The 16,207-nt window shown below is 36.4% G+C and overlaps 1 protein-coding gene and 1 pseudogene across 1 annotated transcript in view; both read right to left on the bottom strand.

Annotated features, from left to right (window-relative positions):
- Positions 1 to 14,634, bottom strand: part of LOC145770237 (adhesion G-protein coupled receptor G7-like) — a 30,231-nt gene extending 15,597 nt beyond the window's left edge. The window contains exons 1-10 of the mRNA XM_082581833.1: positions 14,207 to 14,634; positions 12,993 to 13,179; positions 12,333 to 12,421; positions 11,489 to 11,619; positions 9,977 to 10,105; positions 8,090 to 8,178; positions 7,454 to 7,615; positions 6,707 to 6,789; positions 6,302 to 6,414; positions 3,266 to 3,427 (exon numbers count right to left, since the gene is read on the bottom strand). Coding sequence (XP_082437959.1) covers positions 3,266 to 3,427; positions 6,302 to 6,414; positions 6,707 to 6,789; positions 7,454 to 7,615; positions 8,090 to 8,178; positions 9,977 to 10,105; positions 11,489 to 11,619; positions 12,333 to 12,421; positions 12,993 to 13,179; positions 14,207 to 14,634 — 1,573 coding nt within the window. The remainder of the gene's footprint in view (positions 1 to 3,265; positions 3,428 to 6,301; positions 6,415 to 6,706; positions 6,790 to 7,453; positions 7,616 to 8,089; positions 8,179 to 9,976; positions 10,106 to 11,488; positions 11,620 to 12,332; positions 12,422 to 12,992; positions 13,180 to 14,206) is intronic.
- Positions 767 to 886, bottom strand: LOC145771448 (U6 spliceosomal RNA; annotated as a pseudogene).
- Positions 14,635 to 16,207: the final 1,573 nt, after the last annotated feature.

Here is a 16,207-nt window from a genome sequence, read left to right as displayed (position 1 = left end):
ACAACACTAACAAACTTCCCTGACCAGCAAATCGTAAAAAATACCAAAAGGCTACTAAGTTTCAGGCTTGCAAACTTTCGTTGACTTTCGAAAATGAAAACGGCAAAACCGCTGTGACGTCACCATAAGTGAAAAAGGATACTTTCTTTCTCTGTGGTGACTTGGTAATGTATAGTACGTCTACTGCAAAACGTGAATGTGTGGGGCTCTGTTGGTCTACAGCAGGGGTCACCAACTGGCGGCCCGCGGGCCGCATGCGGCCCGCCACGCTGTATCGCTGCGGCCAGCGGAAGGCATCAGCATACAAGTATAACCAAAAATACTTTTCTTGAGAAGTTAAAGAGCACGAAGACACAAAATACTTTCCGGGAAGCATATTTTCGCTTTGCATACGATTCCACCGACCGACCAATCAGATTATACTGTAGTTATAGGTGGGGGTTGCTTAAAGTTATTCCAATGCGATGTCCAGCCACACTGTCTCAGTGGTTGATTAAAACGTCTGTTTTTGAATTTCGAAATTGTCTGTGAGCATAGGGTTGCTTATTTTAAGTTTGCACATGTCATGTAAACACTAGTGTGCGTTTCACCGTTATTGTGTTTCACGAGCAGTGTTCTCTTTATGCAAGTTTTTGTTGGTAAAATAGGTCGGTGTGCCAACTCAATTTATAATAAATTGGCAAAATATGATATATAAATTTAAAGACTTTTTCTGATTGTATTATGAAAATATTTAGCTTGGTTGGTACTGCAAAATGTTTTTTTTTTTAATATGGAACGCTTCACGATTTTGCGTGTCATCCTTGTGCAGGGGTCATGCTAATCTTCTCTGTATCCCCGGTCTGTATCGTTCCAATTTTAGTATATGTACTGCCGAAGCAAGTAGCCTACTGCAAAATGTTGTTAATCAACAAATTCTTGTCACGCTGATAAGCACCGCAAGTGCACAGTTGTCTACTTGTCTATAATAAAAGAAAGACGGTTTTATAGACTCTTACAAAAAGGATGAAAAACCAACTCATTGTTTTTTAGAGGGAAGACTGTTCATACATTACAATAGAATTACGATTTTTCGGTGATTTCCACAAGCGTTTGTTTCATGGTGCCTGGTTTCTTCTTCCCTGTTATTGGAGCCTATTCTTCGCTGATATGTTTGCAGGTCACTATTGTTGCCTGTATTGCGATGTGTCAAACATTCCTTGTTTACTGAAGCTGTTAATTGCAAGATATCTTTTGTGAAGCGACGTGAGTCGTGACAACTCCACTCTTGCTTGGCGATGAATATTCTGATGAAACCGATGGCCTCGCTATAAGTGCGCAAAACAAGTGGCCTCGTTTATTAGGCATTGTTAAAGAAGTCAAACGTGTTGTAAGAGGAGCTCGGCCTGGCAGTAGCGTTGTTCGATTAATTTTGTTGCTGCGTTATTCTAACATAAATATGAACAACATGTAACGCTGGATACTGGGTGCGAAATGCGTTCTTTTCTAGCATAGGAGTCAACCTACCTAACATTTTATTAGTGCGGCCCGCCACAGCTCTCCTTAGTACCAAAGTGGCCCGCATGCAAAAAAGGTTGGTGACCTCTGGTCTACAGTATGTGCAAAATAAGAATTGCCGAAATGAAAAAATGAACTTATTATTACTATCAGGTTTAGATGCGGAAGAATCATTTTGAAGATCATAAAATTGGTCTTGCAATTCATCTGGAATATCAGCAACATCCAAAGCAGTAGAGAACGGATTTCATACAAATGCGGCATCTCTTTCTTTGAGCTCAGAGAAATATCGTTCTACTTGAACAAACGATGATATATTAGCCTACAACCGAGCTACCCGTTCTCTTTCGTAACAGTGCAACCAATTAGTCACTTGCTACGACATTACTGTATACTAAAGTGATTGCTACAAAGATTTTTCATTTATACGAAATTTTTTGCAATTTCCAAAATCTTTTATTGATATCTTTGCGACCCCATGAAATGACCTTCGAGACCCCTTTTGGGGTCACGACCCCCAAGTTGAGAAACGCTGCTCTAGGTGGTGCGTTTGACACAAGTGCGAGTCTACTGCATGCTCCAGCCCAATGAATGTGTATGTTTGAATGAAGTGCCACAGACGAAAGAACTTTTGAAGAAAGACGCATCTAGTTGGATTACAAATTTGACCGATTTTAAGGAACACTTACATCCTGCAGTTCTGAGGACTTTTTTTTTATGAGGAACAGGAAGAACTGAAGAAAAACCAATTAACCGAAAGGTGAAAACGGAGACCTATCAAACGAGTAAGGATGATACATTAGGCTAAAAATATCCTAAACGCTAAAGAATGCACACTAAAAGAAGTGATTTTGTTTCCTTGCAGGCAGTATCAGTTTGTTGCCTACAGGCATGTTTTGGAGTGGATATTACAAGGTGATGCTCTCGGAAGCAACAAATGGTGTGCTGCCGTCATGCATCGTTTGGCGAATCCGAAACAATTTTCCAAGTCCAGATGGCCGTTACACCGGATTTCAATGGCCAACTGAAGGCACATTATGAAAGAGAGAGTAAACTTTTATTTATTTATGAATAGTGAATATGAATGATGATACGTAGGATTTCTTCATTTTTCCCTTCGAGTATATTTTAGGTTTTGTAGGAACGTATCCAGTATAATTTTATTAAACTGCAAAAACAATAAATCTTTGAAAAAAGCAATCGCTTGTACCAACTCCGACCAAACTGTGATCAACCAATTACATCTACGAAACATTAGTTTCATCTGTCGGTAAAGACGCCCACTTAGGATGACTTAACACCACCAAAGTCGTCCCAGAGCAGTGAAATATGGAGTTTCGCCTGTAGTGGCGCTGCGAAGCAGTCGTTTGATATAAATTACGCCCTAACCAGTCGAGCTACGAGGTTACGATTGAAAAGTTCGCTAAGTATAATTCTGCGCTAGAAAATGCTTAAAAAAGCTACTATACTTGGATCCAACCTGTCAGGGCACTTTAATAAAAAACACATTTTGTTCTCAATTTAACTACAAACAATCAAATGCTAAGCACTGAAAAGTTTTATAAAATCTCCTTTTTTTGGTTTAAATTGGTTTTGAATTTAAAGGATACAAGCACGAAGTACAATTTTAATACGATTTAGAATAAAAATACCTGTCAATACTGCAACTTGCCAAAGTGTGAGGGAGCTAGCCTATATTGCTATGACTATCGTAGTAGTGAAGTAACTTAGTGCTCAGGGTTATGTTTTGTCGAGGCAGGCTCAATACCTGGACTTTTCTTGATAGCCTCATCTGGTACATATACAGACGATGTAAACTTTCCTTTTGTGGGCTTCATTTTCAAAATATTTAGTTGATCTTCTCGAAAGCCAAGATCACTTGGTACTTGCGGAGAATTGAATACGTAGCTTATTCCCGGTTGCTGCATATCTGCAACATCAAAAACAACAAGTGTACGTAAGCTGAACCGAGTAATAACTGAAGAATACCTGCCACAAGAAACAAAAAATTGAAAAAGACGAGACGTACAGAATTGCCTTTATATTTGTTTAACTAAAATAATAGATTTATGCATATAGACATAGCGATGTGGTAAGTAATATGCTACACTGCATTTTGCTTGACAGTAGTCTACACAGTTTGGCTTGGACGAGCTTCATCAGTGTTTTGATGTCTACTGTTTGCGGTAATCTACTGGTGTGTGCTTCTAATGCCTCTTTTTTACAGGGGAGATCAGGGACCAGTGCGACAAAATAGCTTTTTTTTAAAGGTCAAATAATTTACAAATAATCAAACCACATTTTTCCTAAAGTTTTACCTTTTGCTCACATCTTCAACACATTTCAACAGAAAATTTGATGTTTTGTTGTTTATTTTCAAGTTTTAATTGTCGTACTGAAGTGTCCCACTGGTGCCTAACCTAATGGAGCAGTGGGACACTTCAAAAATGCATTTAGTGCAACAAGGAACGAGTTGCAAATAAACAACAGAGATTTTCCATCGCTTTCATGCATGCATTTCTGTATTATAAGGCATTGTTGCGACACTTTACATCAAATAAACGTTGAAATAAATTATTTTAACGGATTGACTCAACAAATCTCTCAAAATCACAAAACAAACACTACTTAAAACAAAATGGAATACACAATGGGTTTGTTTAAAATTAAATTCCCAATGACTTGAAAAAAGAATTTGTTAACACCATCGTATTGTGTTATATATGTCGTAGTACATGTATATTGTATATGTTTATTGTTTATACTGTCTCACAGGTCCTTGAACAAAATGTTCTGAATTCCATTCGACATATTTTTGCCTGAATACTGAATAGTTTGGATGTTCATCAGGACAATTATCGTTTCTAGCACTAGTTGCAACGTTCATCTGATGAAAGTGAAAGTAAAAGCAACAATAAATAGGATGGTTTATTGCTTCATTGACGTTTCGCGCATTATGACAATGCGCATCCTCATAGCGAATAACATACAAAATAAAATAAAACACACAATATTTTAAAGATTGGTCAATGATGTGTGAGAGGTTACTTTCACACATTTCACACATCATTGACCGATCTTTAAAATATTGTGTTTTGTTTTTTTTCTTGCCTTCAATCGCACTGCAGTATATAACCTGTGAAATTTTATTTTGTATGTTATTCGCTCTGAGGATGCGCATTGTCATTGTGCACGAAACGTCAGTGAAGCAATAAACCATCCTGTTTATTGCTACTTTTACTTTCGATTTCATCAAATGAACGTTGCGGCTACTGCTAGAAACGATATTTTTGCTTCTCGGTGAAAAACTTGAAAAAAATTAACTTTGCAGTTTTTGGTAAATGATAGAGCAAGTTATAAAGATTGACTTAATCTAAAAACTATTCAAGAAATGAAGTATCTTATGACAGGTGTCAGTGTTTCGTGTGTTTCTTTGCATCTAAAAACTATTTCATACAAAGTTACTGTCAAATCAAAAACAACAAAGGAAATCCGACCACTCATGTTTACTCCAGCTTGACAGAGTGAAAAAAACTGTTTATGATGTCATGCCTGAACTACAAAAAAATTGCCATCAAACTACGTCAAACGACATTGACCAATATCTCGGTCCCACAGGCAAAAATTTCAGTCATTTACGTTCAGCACGGTTCAAGAAAACTGTAGTGTTCTCCTGGTCAACGATCTCTCCTACAAAAGACTTGTATTGTTGAAATGGCTTTATAAATTGTAATAAAAGGTTTATAAAATATCTTGAGCAAGATTGCGTCATCTAATAAGTAGATTCTCTAATTGGCTGTAAAATAATTTAGCAGCAAACATAAATCAATATTAAAAACCACTTAGAAATCATGGCCAACTCTTGGTTTTGAAAATTACGTCACTTTAAGCAGTGCGGATGATCACAATTGTTGGTTTCGATACCGCAGCTTTTTATGGCGCTTTTAATTTTGCTTTATGCTATTGGCCTTTGTCTGAACGGCGCTATGAAGGAATAGAGGAACAGTGTTTTCAATGGCAATTGCCGTCTGACAGAAACAATCCAGCGATAACGCGATTACATCACAATACAGTAATCCAATGTTGACTTTTCTGGAATAGTCCAATGCTATGCAAAGTAAAAATACGACGAAAAATGCTGGGACTATCCAAAATAAATTCCAATAGTAACTCGCGTTGCCGAAATATTACGCCTTAACGGGTGAACTTATATCCTACCATTTTATTTTTGATATTAGGTAAGGTAATGGTGGTCCCATACTTAATTCCAAGTGTCGGTGATGAGAAGATGAGTCTTTCATTTCAGTAAGTTTCAGTTCTTTTCTCTCGGCCACCCAATTTATTACACTCTAGGAAAGGTGAGCAATGTTTTCAACAACTAACTGAAGCCGGGAGTCCATCCAGGTTTGTATTATTTTGATATTAACTTGTGAAATAAAAAAATGTTTTCTATTTGAGCTGCAATAAAAACCTACACGTCAGCACAGCAATAAACTATAAATGGTAGCACAACTTTGAGAAGGCTATAACGTGAGACAATAATTGAATGAATGGAACATTGGAACAGTCTCAATCTGGCATAGACGAAAGTCTTCATAGCATAGAACTAAAATTCAATTGGCTATTTAGAATTTTTAAAATCGTCAGCTCGATTACAAAATCCATTTAACATTTTATTTATCTGTAACTTTCACAGTTTTTTTGGGCTCTCTGTTCGTATCTTTAAAGTACTAATGCTACATTTCATAAATATTTTCCCAGTCAGATTAATTTTAGAAGTAATTTATTTATTTTTTTTTTTTACTTTTTGAATTTATTTGCGCAACTGCAAATCCGAGTGTCGCTGCAACTTTTTCGTATATTTTTCCATCCTCTAATACCACGTTTTTCCCGACGGCATCAAGTATGTCCAATATTCTAAACAATGTATTGCTTGGTTGCCTTCAAACAATCCACAACACAACTGTACACCATATTCTGACCTGCTTTAATTTCTTTGAAACTAAGGATGTTTCTCTATTAGCCTACTTGACAATATTATCGATGATGCTGCTTTATATATTCATGTTAATAAATTGCTACTACAAACATTCTACTAAAAGCAAACCGAAACTGAGAAAAAATTTTCAATCATAATAAAATACAGATGTTTTTTGTCAAACTAGGTCATAGAAAGTTACACCAAGATGTCAAACGTTTTTCAACTCACTTGCTCGTTTCTTCACTTTTCTGCAATTCCTCTTCAGACACGTTCAGCAAGTGTCCGACCGTTTGCACAACAGAAGACGCTGTCTAACAATAAATAAATACACAAAATAAATTAGGTTGCACCACAAACAGTGCGAACATAAATATAAGACAAGACATTACGAAAAAAATGTAAGTAAATATTTAAAATAAATTTGCATTTCAACAATTTTTGTAACGCATAACAATACAACTTAAGGCTGTACTTGCAATCTGATCTATACCTGGCTATATGCATTTACTTCTTTTTTTAAGTTCTAGTATGTTCATAATGCTTTTCATGCAGTTTTCTGAGATTAAATTCCAACCTTCAATAAAAACAATCATACTTCTTCCTCCTTGATAACCACAGATAAATTAGTTTGTATCATCTAATTTATCTGTGGTTATAACAAGTTGCTTCTTAAATGATATGAGATGTTCTACTGGTGCAAATTAAGCTAAACTATCACAAGATGTATACAGTGACAATCTGCTTTTATTCCGACGTTTCTTCAATCAGACACGACTGACTTCTTCAGGGGGCTAGACCAGGTAGTGACTACCTGTCTAGTTTAGCTTAATTTGCACCAGTAGAACATCTCATATCATTTAATTTAATGCCTGGTGAACAGCCTCATTCAATTTTTAAGTTTGTTCTTGTTTTGAGCGCTATGTATGTTCAAAATGCTCTTGATGCAATTTCAACCTTTCATGAAAACAAAAGTACCTCTTGCTCCAAATCCAACGTATTAACGACGGTTTCCAGAGCAGACACAGTAGAAGACACGTTTTCAGCATTTAAGGTTTCTGGTTGAGATGTAAGAACTTGTAAATCATTTGCAACATCTAGACGCTTTTCAGGAGTTGTAATGGTGATATTCTCAAGATCCTGTGATTCCAAAAAAATATGTATTGCGACATACAATAGCCTACGTAGTACGTAATGGTCTAACAAAAATTGAAAATGAAAAAATTGAATTTATAATGTGAAACGAACAAATAGTTAAATATTTTCAAAATAAATATAATAATAAGTGGTATACACAAGCTACTATAAAGCAATTAAAATGTAAATTGGTCTTTAGTTGATGGAACGAACGTTCAAACAGCAGCCTATCTTTTGTGATAATATCTGCAATGTTGCTTTGGAAAAATAAAAACGAAAAATGAGGTTTAAGCTCCAAAAGAATGGCACTACCGCCAACCTTGCCAAAGCGTGCTAACTGCAAGCAGTGAGCTTTGCGCAATGCATAGCAAGATGCCTCCAGTAAAGCGCTCAATCGGCACAAGCCAAGAGCGATGTATATTATAATGATTGATGGAATACTGTTGACATGACTATCACATCAACGTTTGGTAATACCTGCAAAGTTACCATGCAAGATGACAACCAAGTAATTTCACCCCATGTTCCATTGAGAAAACAGTTCCTTAACCCATAGGGTGTTCCACCTGGAAGCAAATAGAAGTACGTTTACCAATGTGTTTTATACAGTAGCTTTGCCTTTGTTATTTTAAAACTTTAACAAGATGTTCTATCATGAAATAAAACCCTTTTATCATGCTGCCATTCACCAGTGAGTACGCGCAAACAAAAGATATTGACGCCGTCAGCGTAAACGCAAACTTTCGAAAAACCATACGCCGTACGCGTCAACGTAACCTGTAAAAAAGTTAGCGGCGTCAGTGTCAGCGCATACACTAGCGTAAACTCATTTTGTTTGGTAGGTGCCAAACATTCAAACGGTATAAACCTTTTATTTTGAATTTCCACGAAGAAACACAAGCATCTGAAAGTTTTCATCTGACATTTTGCTGCGTTTTGGTTCCAATATGTCTTTGCCCATTGAAAACATTCTTTCAACAGCAGCGCTGGAAGGAATTGGCGTGTTGTAGCAAAAAAAAAAACTTTCAAAAGTATGCGTTGACGCTATGCGCTAAATACCTCGAAAACTTTACGGCGTAGCCTCAAGCGACAACTATCCAAAAAAATGTGGCCACAAGCGTTAGCGTAAACAAAAAGTATACGCCGCAAGTCTGCGGCGTATACGTACATCTCTGCCATTAACAAGTATTCAAATTGGCATAATCATGAGGATCTGATGCATTCTAATGTGTGTATCAAGCAAGATGCATGTATCTGCAAGAGGGCCCGGAAAATACGTCACACAACGTTTAGTAACGTGAAATTTCTATATTTCAAGGTTTGTATAGCATGCAACCCAAAGCGTTTTTAATTCTAATCTTTAGTAGATATTAGTGTCTCCTTTCTCCAATTTGTTTTTTTATCTAAAACTATTTCTAAAGCTGAAAAGTTCAGCTTTTAGCATTCTTAATATTTAAGTTTCAATAAGTTACAGAATATGTTGGTTTCAATATGTAGGCTAAATTTCGTAAATGTTTTAAGAAGTTTCAATATGTAGTCAAAATGTAGTGAAGTAGTTTCAAAAGTTTTAAAGATAATCGGTATATTCCAGTATGCAACCAATGCGTTGCAATGCGTTGTCAGTACGTTTCAATATGTAGGCTATCGATATGTTCCTACGAGAGAGTTTTGTTTTGGACATTAGTTTCAATTTAATTTCAATCAGTTCTACGTTTTATTGACGGTTTAATTTTGCACGTCAGGCCGGTCTTCTCCCTTTTATTTTGGCGATGTGAAGTTATTTTGTTGCTGCAACAAACTCCTATACGCAAAACTATAGACATTGTCCTCAGGTTAATCTCACTACTATCATGCTCGGGATGTTGCTGCACTAACTGCAGCTGTGTGTGGGCGAATTTCTATCAAAAGTGTCGCTACACGTACCACAGATGTTCTGGATATACTGTGTTCTGGTGTTTTTTAGTTTCGTATACATGACAAATACAGCGTTATACTTTATTGCTTCATAAGTACCATAAAGGCGTATCATATTTTAAGTAATGCAACTTCTTAATTTTTGTTTAACGTCATTTTTCTAAATTTCAACTAGATAAAAGCAGTTCCAATTTCTTAATCAATATCAACTAATTTCTAAGTTTTGATTATTTAGATCAATCATAACTTTGTTACTGACACCGCTGTAAAATTTGTTTGCTTTTCTATCCTGTTCTTGATAAGCAATTTTAGTAACGTTGTTTTTATGCGTAGCTGTTGCATGGGTTCATGTAATGTCCTACATATTTTGTGCCGACCCCAGTCCATGCTTGAGTGTAATAAGTTACGTCAGGAACTAATAACTATGAGGTCGATCTCAAATATACTTACCGCTATTGCTAAGTGTGTCATTACCACAAGTCGTTTCAGAATTTGCAGAATATCCTGCTTGAGTTGTGGGAAAGACAACCAGGATAGAAGTGTCCGAAGGAAACGCCACAATGGTTTCACTACACTCAACTGCAGAAACATAACAAAGTTTTAAATTTGTGTTCACTGAATGAGGAGCGTCATTTGTAGCCTACAGCCTACTTGTAGCTTCGATCAGAAAAGGAATTTTAACTTTGAATGTGATTTTTTGCCAATACATGAAGACCTTGCCCTCACTAACGCAAACAACAAGTGTGGCTTTGAAAAAAGAACAGCTTCACTTGTAATGAAGGATTCATTGTTTTTAAAACTTGGCGGTCTTCTGTTTCACATGAACAAAATATCTGAGCTTTAACATAACGCCTGGTTCTCTGTCTTATTTTAACTTCTGTCTCATTTGTTTTATGAAGATTGGCGTGATGCCTGGTCATGCACGAACTGCAACCATATTTTATTATTATAACTGGACGTATTCACAACTGCCGATAAACTCCAAAAACGCTATCAACATCTTGTTCGTAATACATTACGCGGAATAATGTTATCATTCAATGTGTAAAGAACTCAGTAGTTTATGCTGTTGATAAAAGTTGAAGAAATCGAGGCAATGAAAACTATCGAGAAATGTTTCATATCATTGCAAGATTTGAATGTAGTGTTTTCCAAAGTCTTTTTTATGCTTTCCAAATTCTTTAAATACAATCTCTGCAACAATGATTGCCACAAAGAAAATTTGCAGAAACGATTTAAATTAATAAACACAAGAATATTTGTTACTGATTTATTTGCTGTTATATTAAAAGCAAATATTGTAAAAAATAAAATTTAATTACCCAAAATGCTCCGCACAACTGTCGGAATTTTGTAACTCATGCCTTAAAAAAACATTATATTAGTAACTTGATGATAGATTTATGCAATAATTTTATTTAGAAACAAAAGTTTTCAGTTTTGCAAATTATTATGAAATATTTTGTCAGTTGGTAAAGTTTTTTCTTTTAATAAGAAACGTTTTATGTTGAAAAACTGTTGGGAAAGCTTTTGATTAGTTTTTATGTTCTGGACAGAACCAACTCAATTTTTATATTTTTATTTGAGTTTAATTTTATTTGAATTGGTCAGGTTCAATATATCGAATTAGCAGATTAATTGGCCTTCAATTTGACTAAAATTTTATAAAAATCAATTTGTTTTTAGTTTTACTATCTATTGATGTTATGCTACTTAGTTGTTTTCACTGCCTAATTTTGGTTTCACTCAGACCGTAACGATTGTTGAGGCATTGTGAGTCAGTCGCCTATTTTATATCGAATTATGTTTTTTCGTGAAAAATTTGAAACCGTCTTTTTTATGAGGTAACATAATGTTAATAACTGAAGTTGCTGTTAAACAAATAAACAACGTTATGAGCTTACTCCCTCAATTCACTGCAATCTCACGTACATCATAAAAACAAGATATCTTTTAACCTACTTGGTACCACACATTCGTCAGACGCAGAACCGGGAACACCAACAATAAGACTGACGGTGTCTGAGAGATTGAAGACAGTCAGAGTTGATACGAAACTACTCGGTGAGGCAACTTTGCGATCAGGACTATTGCTGATGGAAAATAAAAGATATTTAAAAAAGATTAAAAGTTTACCAGTAGAACATATAATTTCACGTGAATTTAAGGACAAGCCTGGAATGCAATCTTTGTCGGAAACAATAATCACTTGATTGAAGGGTGATTTGTACAACTTTAAAGTTATTGTTAATAAATTAAGAATGTTTCCAATTTTTTTTAGAATTTTCTCTATTTTTTAGAAGCAGCTGAGCATACGCATTACGCGATTGTGTTCGCTTTTCTTTCTTTGCAAGAAACAAAGTTGTTAAAATTGTTTGATAATACATACAAAAGATATTCATTACTGAATTTGCACTTCAGAAAATGAAGAGAGTAAATTAATAAGAGAAACATAAAATCTTTCAAACAAATTCACTTGAATTTGATGGATGTCATGCCTCACGCTTTGACAACTTTATTGACATTTTTCAACGAAATTGTTTTACAAACAGACAGAACGGAAAATGTTGTGTCTTTGAGAAACGAAAACCAACATCCGCTCTTCAACAGGTTCACGTCAGTTCAGTAATGCTGATCTAGTCATCACTGCTGCTCAGTAATGCAAATGCTGATCAACCAATAACGCTTTTTCCCAATCCAGGATTTATGATGGTTGTAGTGTTTGTACAAACATGCTAGGAAAAAACAAAATGCAGAGAAAGAAACTAAAGTTCTACACAATTAGTAATGACACCATACAACATACCTTATAACATAATCGTATGGGAATAGGTGAGTAGGAGTTATAACCATTGAAGCATCGCCTGAAGGAACTGTGATTGAAGCAATTACAGTCTGAAACACAAATTGTAAGTAATCAACAGGTTTTGTTGCTCTGGGTAGGCTACAATGACAACGTAGGGGAGTTATATAATATTTGAAAGCAAATGCCGATAACAACCAAACCTCAACATTAAAATGACAAAACTGTCAATCCTTTGTAGATTTTTTGTACAATTGACTAAATGGCTAAATGGCCATTTGTGTAGTTCTCTGTAGTTTTGCAGATATATCAATACAATATCAACATCAACAACATAAACAAAACTCATGTCGCAAAACGATACAAACCTTAATGAAAATATAAACCTTTTTAATTTTGAAACTCGTTTTGAAAAGTTGTGTTTTGTTATTTCTTTTTGCAATAATTCATTGTCTAAAAATGTTCACTTATTCTTAACAACTTTCGTAGGATAGATGCTAGTTCTTATGAAAGATAAACAACTCCACTACAAACTATGGTAGAGAGGAAATATACAAAGTAAGTATATTGGATAATGATAAGAAGCAATGCACTTGGGAACAAAAAAAACTTAAAAGTTATTTTTTTCTGCTGTGAGCCATTTATTAGAAATTGAAAGATTACCAACAATAACGTAGAATAAACATCGCGGATCCCATCAATATCATCAGGCTCCGAAACTTCGCGGATCCTATCAATAGCATCAGGATTCCAAACCCAATTAAAAGACCACGGTAGTCCAGGAGAAGGAACAATGGCAGAGGAGAAAGAAACACTTGCAACTCCATTTGATAAACTTAGGACTGTACAACTTCCAATGGAGGAAAAAGTTTGTGAATTAGCGAATTGAAAGCAAAATCCTAAAATAATTTAAACATAATACTGTACGTACAGTTAATACATGAAATACAAAGCTATACGTAACCGCACGTAAACACTAAACTAACGGGTCCGAAAATTAATATCTTATTTGTTTTGGTGCATTATCATATTATAGTGTGGGTTTCTACGTGGCTTTGTATGCATCGCAGATACGCGTTGTTTTCAGCACTTTACAAAGCAGGTCATAAACCAGAACTAAAAAGTATGGAAACTTATTCATCACAATCACTGCCCAATTGAGTTGTCACCTGTAGGCTACAAACGTATGGGAAGCTGCACTTTGTTGTAAGCTACAATAATGCAATCTATTGTGAGAAATCAGCAGTTCTATATGCAGTACAAGCTGCCAATAGTGGATTTGTAATTATCGCTTTTTGCATAGTTTGTGTGCTGTTTAAGCTACTTTTGTGCTATTATTAAAGCGTCTGGCATCAGTGGTTACAGGGAACAATTTGTTATTTTTTAAACCTAAACTTAAGAATTCAGCAATGATGTAAAATCCAGTGATCACACCAGTAGCGAAGCCCCTAAGGCAGTGCTTCTCAACCTTTATTTGTGGCGACCCAAATATTAAGGTTAAATTAATAGCGAAGATTTGGCGACTGTATTTCCAAAACTGCGTTTCGCCCAACGTTTTCTAAGCTTGCAAAAATGAGCCATACTCATATTCAGGGATAATCATATCAAATTCTCATATCAATGAACCCACATAACTTTCTATGACAAGCTGGACATCATCAAAGCCTGACTCCGGATTCACCAGTAACTGATTCAAAACAGTAAATGTTGCTGTTTTCTGGAACGCGATCTTCCTCTTCTACAACTTCAGCTTTTGCGTAAAAGCAATCAGTTTTTTAGATACATCGACCAACATTATGTTTGGTCTTTGCAAAGATTTATTCAAGATGTTCAGCTGCAAAAATATATCAGAAAGATACTCCACAAACAAAAGCTACTTTTGATCAGCAAACTTTTCTGCCAAGCTATGCTTCTTGTTTATCAAAAACTCCTTCACCTCCTTGCGCAGAGTTAAAAATCTCTCCAGTACTTTGCCACGAGATAACCATCTCACATCAGGAAAGTACAACAGATGTCTGTATTCTGCATTAAAATCTTCGCATAATTTTTCAAATAGTCGTGAGTTCAGTGATTTGACCTTTATGAAGTTGACGATATGAATTACATCTTGCATGACAATTCCCAATTCGGTTGAAAGCCTGCAAGATGCTAAATTTTCTCGATGGACGAAACAGTGACTGACGAGTACATTAGGATTCACTTCTTTCACACGAGCAGTAAAACCTTTGCGGGATCCGAGCATAGCTGGAGCTCCATCACTGCAAATACTGGAGCATTTTGTCCTCTCTAACTCCTCTTCATTCATAAATGAGGTGACCAAAGCAAAGATATCTTCGCCTTCTGTTGTTGTTTCCAAAGCAATACAAAAAGTGAACCTAGTAAGCTAACCATACGAGCTTAAGTAATTGACAAATTTACCGGTACACAAGTTCTTCTTCTTGCGTTTGAGGCCGCCACAGATCACGTTGTTACATCCAGGCGCAGCAGCCAATGGATTGTGTATTCATCGAGCGTTGTTAGGTCCACATGTCTATCTTGTGGCCGGTATACAGGACATTGATAGATAATGTTGTGTGCAGTTTGAAAATATGAGCCACACTCACAAGATGGTGAATCGGCGAGGCCCCACTGAAACATGTTGCTGCTGAAACGACCCACTCCAGTCCGCAGGCGATTGAGTTCACCCATTCCTTCCGGGGTAGTTCTGCTCCAGGTGGGGTGTTGGTATAGGGAAGGACTGTGAATTGGGTTGGTCTCGCAACTTCTCTCCATTCACGGTTCCAAATTTCGGAAATGTGGAAGTTCGATTTGCACATAGCTGCAGCATGTCGGGAGAACGGGCGTCTTTTGGGAGTGCGAGTTTAGGACAATCTGGTTGAGGAGGTGATCACCCCTTGACATAGCTTGTATGACCAGACTACGTACGTGATTTTCCCTACGAAGTCTATCTGGGGCGATGCCTGATAGTACCGGCACAAAGTCAGTGGGAATTGGAAGCAGGCAATCGGTGATTATTCTCATGGTGGTGTTGAGGGCAGTGTCAATTTTGGAAGTGTGTACGCTGCGGCACCAAGTGGGGGAAGCGTTATCGGAGGTGTTGTAAACAAGTGCAAAAGCACTTGTACGAAGTGTGGATGTACTAGCACCCCAGGATGTTTCAGCTAGGCATCTCAGCAAGTTGTTGCGTGCTGATAGCTTAGCATGGAGGGCTTCAACATGGTGTTTGTAGGTTAATTGTCGGTCGAGCTTCACTCCTAGGTAGGTGGGACACGGGTTGTGTGGGAGTGGGTTTCCGTTGAGAGAGACTGACGATTGGCGCGTAGATTCCATGTTGCAAAGGTGAAAAGGTGTGACGGTGATCTTTTCCATGCTCAGTTTCAGTACGTCACGTTTTCTTTTTCCTTCTACTTTTTCTTCTTTGCAAACTTTGCTGCGTCCGAGTTGTGATCTTTTAGTGTGGCCGAACAGTTTTAAAACTTCTGATTTTATTATTGCTGCAATTGGATGTAAGCTACAGTAATTTTGTTATAGTTAAAAGATCTTCTGTTTTCGTGTGGTCAAGTAGCCTTTTGTTGGTCATGCTTCTCATGATGTGTTTTTGGAAGGTAGTGAGTTTTTTCTTTATTTGAGTTTTTTCTTTGTGGATGTTGTTGCTTAGGCTAAATCTAGTTGAAATTCATAATGTTGCCTACAGACAGCGTTGTTCAAATGTCTTATCATTTTTGAGTAATTGATTATCTCTAAGCTTGTGGCATCTTTAAAGTTAGCCCAGCAGTCAGAGGAAAAATTCTGAAAAATCTAAAGAAAGCTGTCCTATCATCTTGCAAAGAAAATTGCCTTCGAGAGAGTAATCAAGGCGTGGTGCAGTCAAACCCAAT

This window comes from Aplidium turbinatum, chromosome 5 (genome assembly GCF_918807975.1).
Source record: "Aplidium turbinatum chromosome 5, kaAplTurb1.1, whole genome shotgun sequence".
Classification (NCBI taxonomy): domain Eukaryota; kingdom Metazoa; phylum Chordata; class Ascidiacea; order Aplousobranchia; family Polyclinidae; genus Aplidium; species Aplidium turbinatum.
The sequence above is the reverse complement of the archived record's forward strand: the minus strand, read 5'-3'. Positions and strand labels throughout refer to the sequence as shown.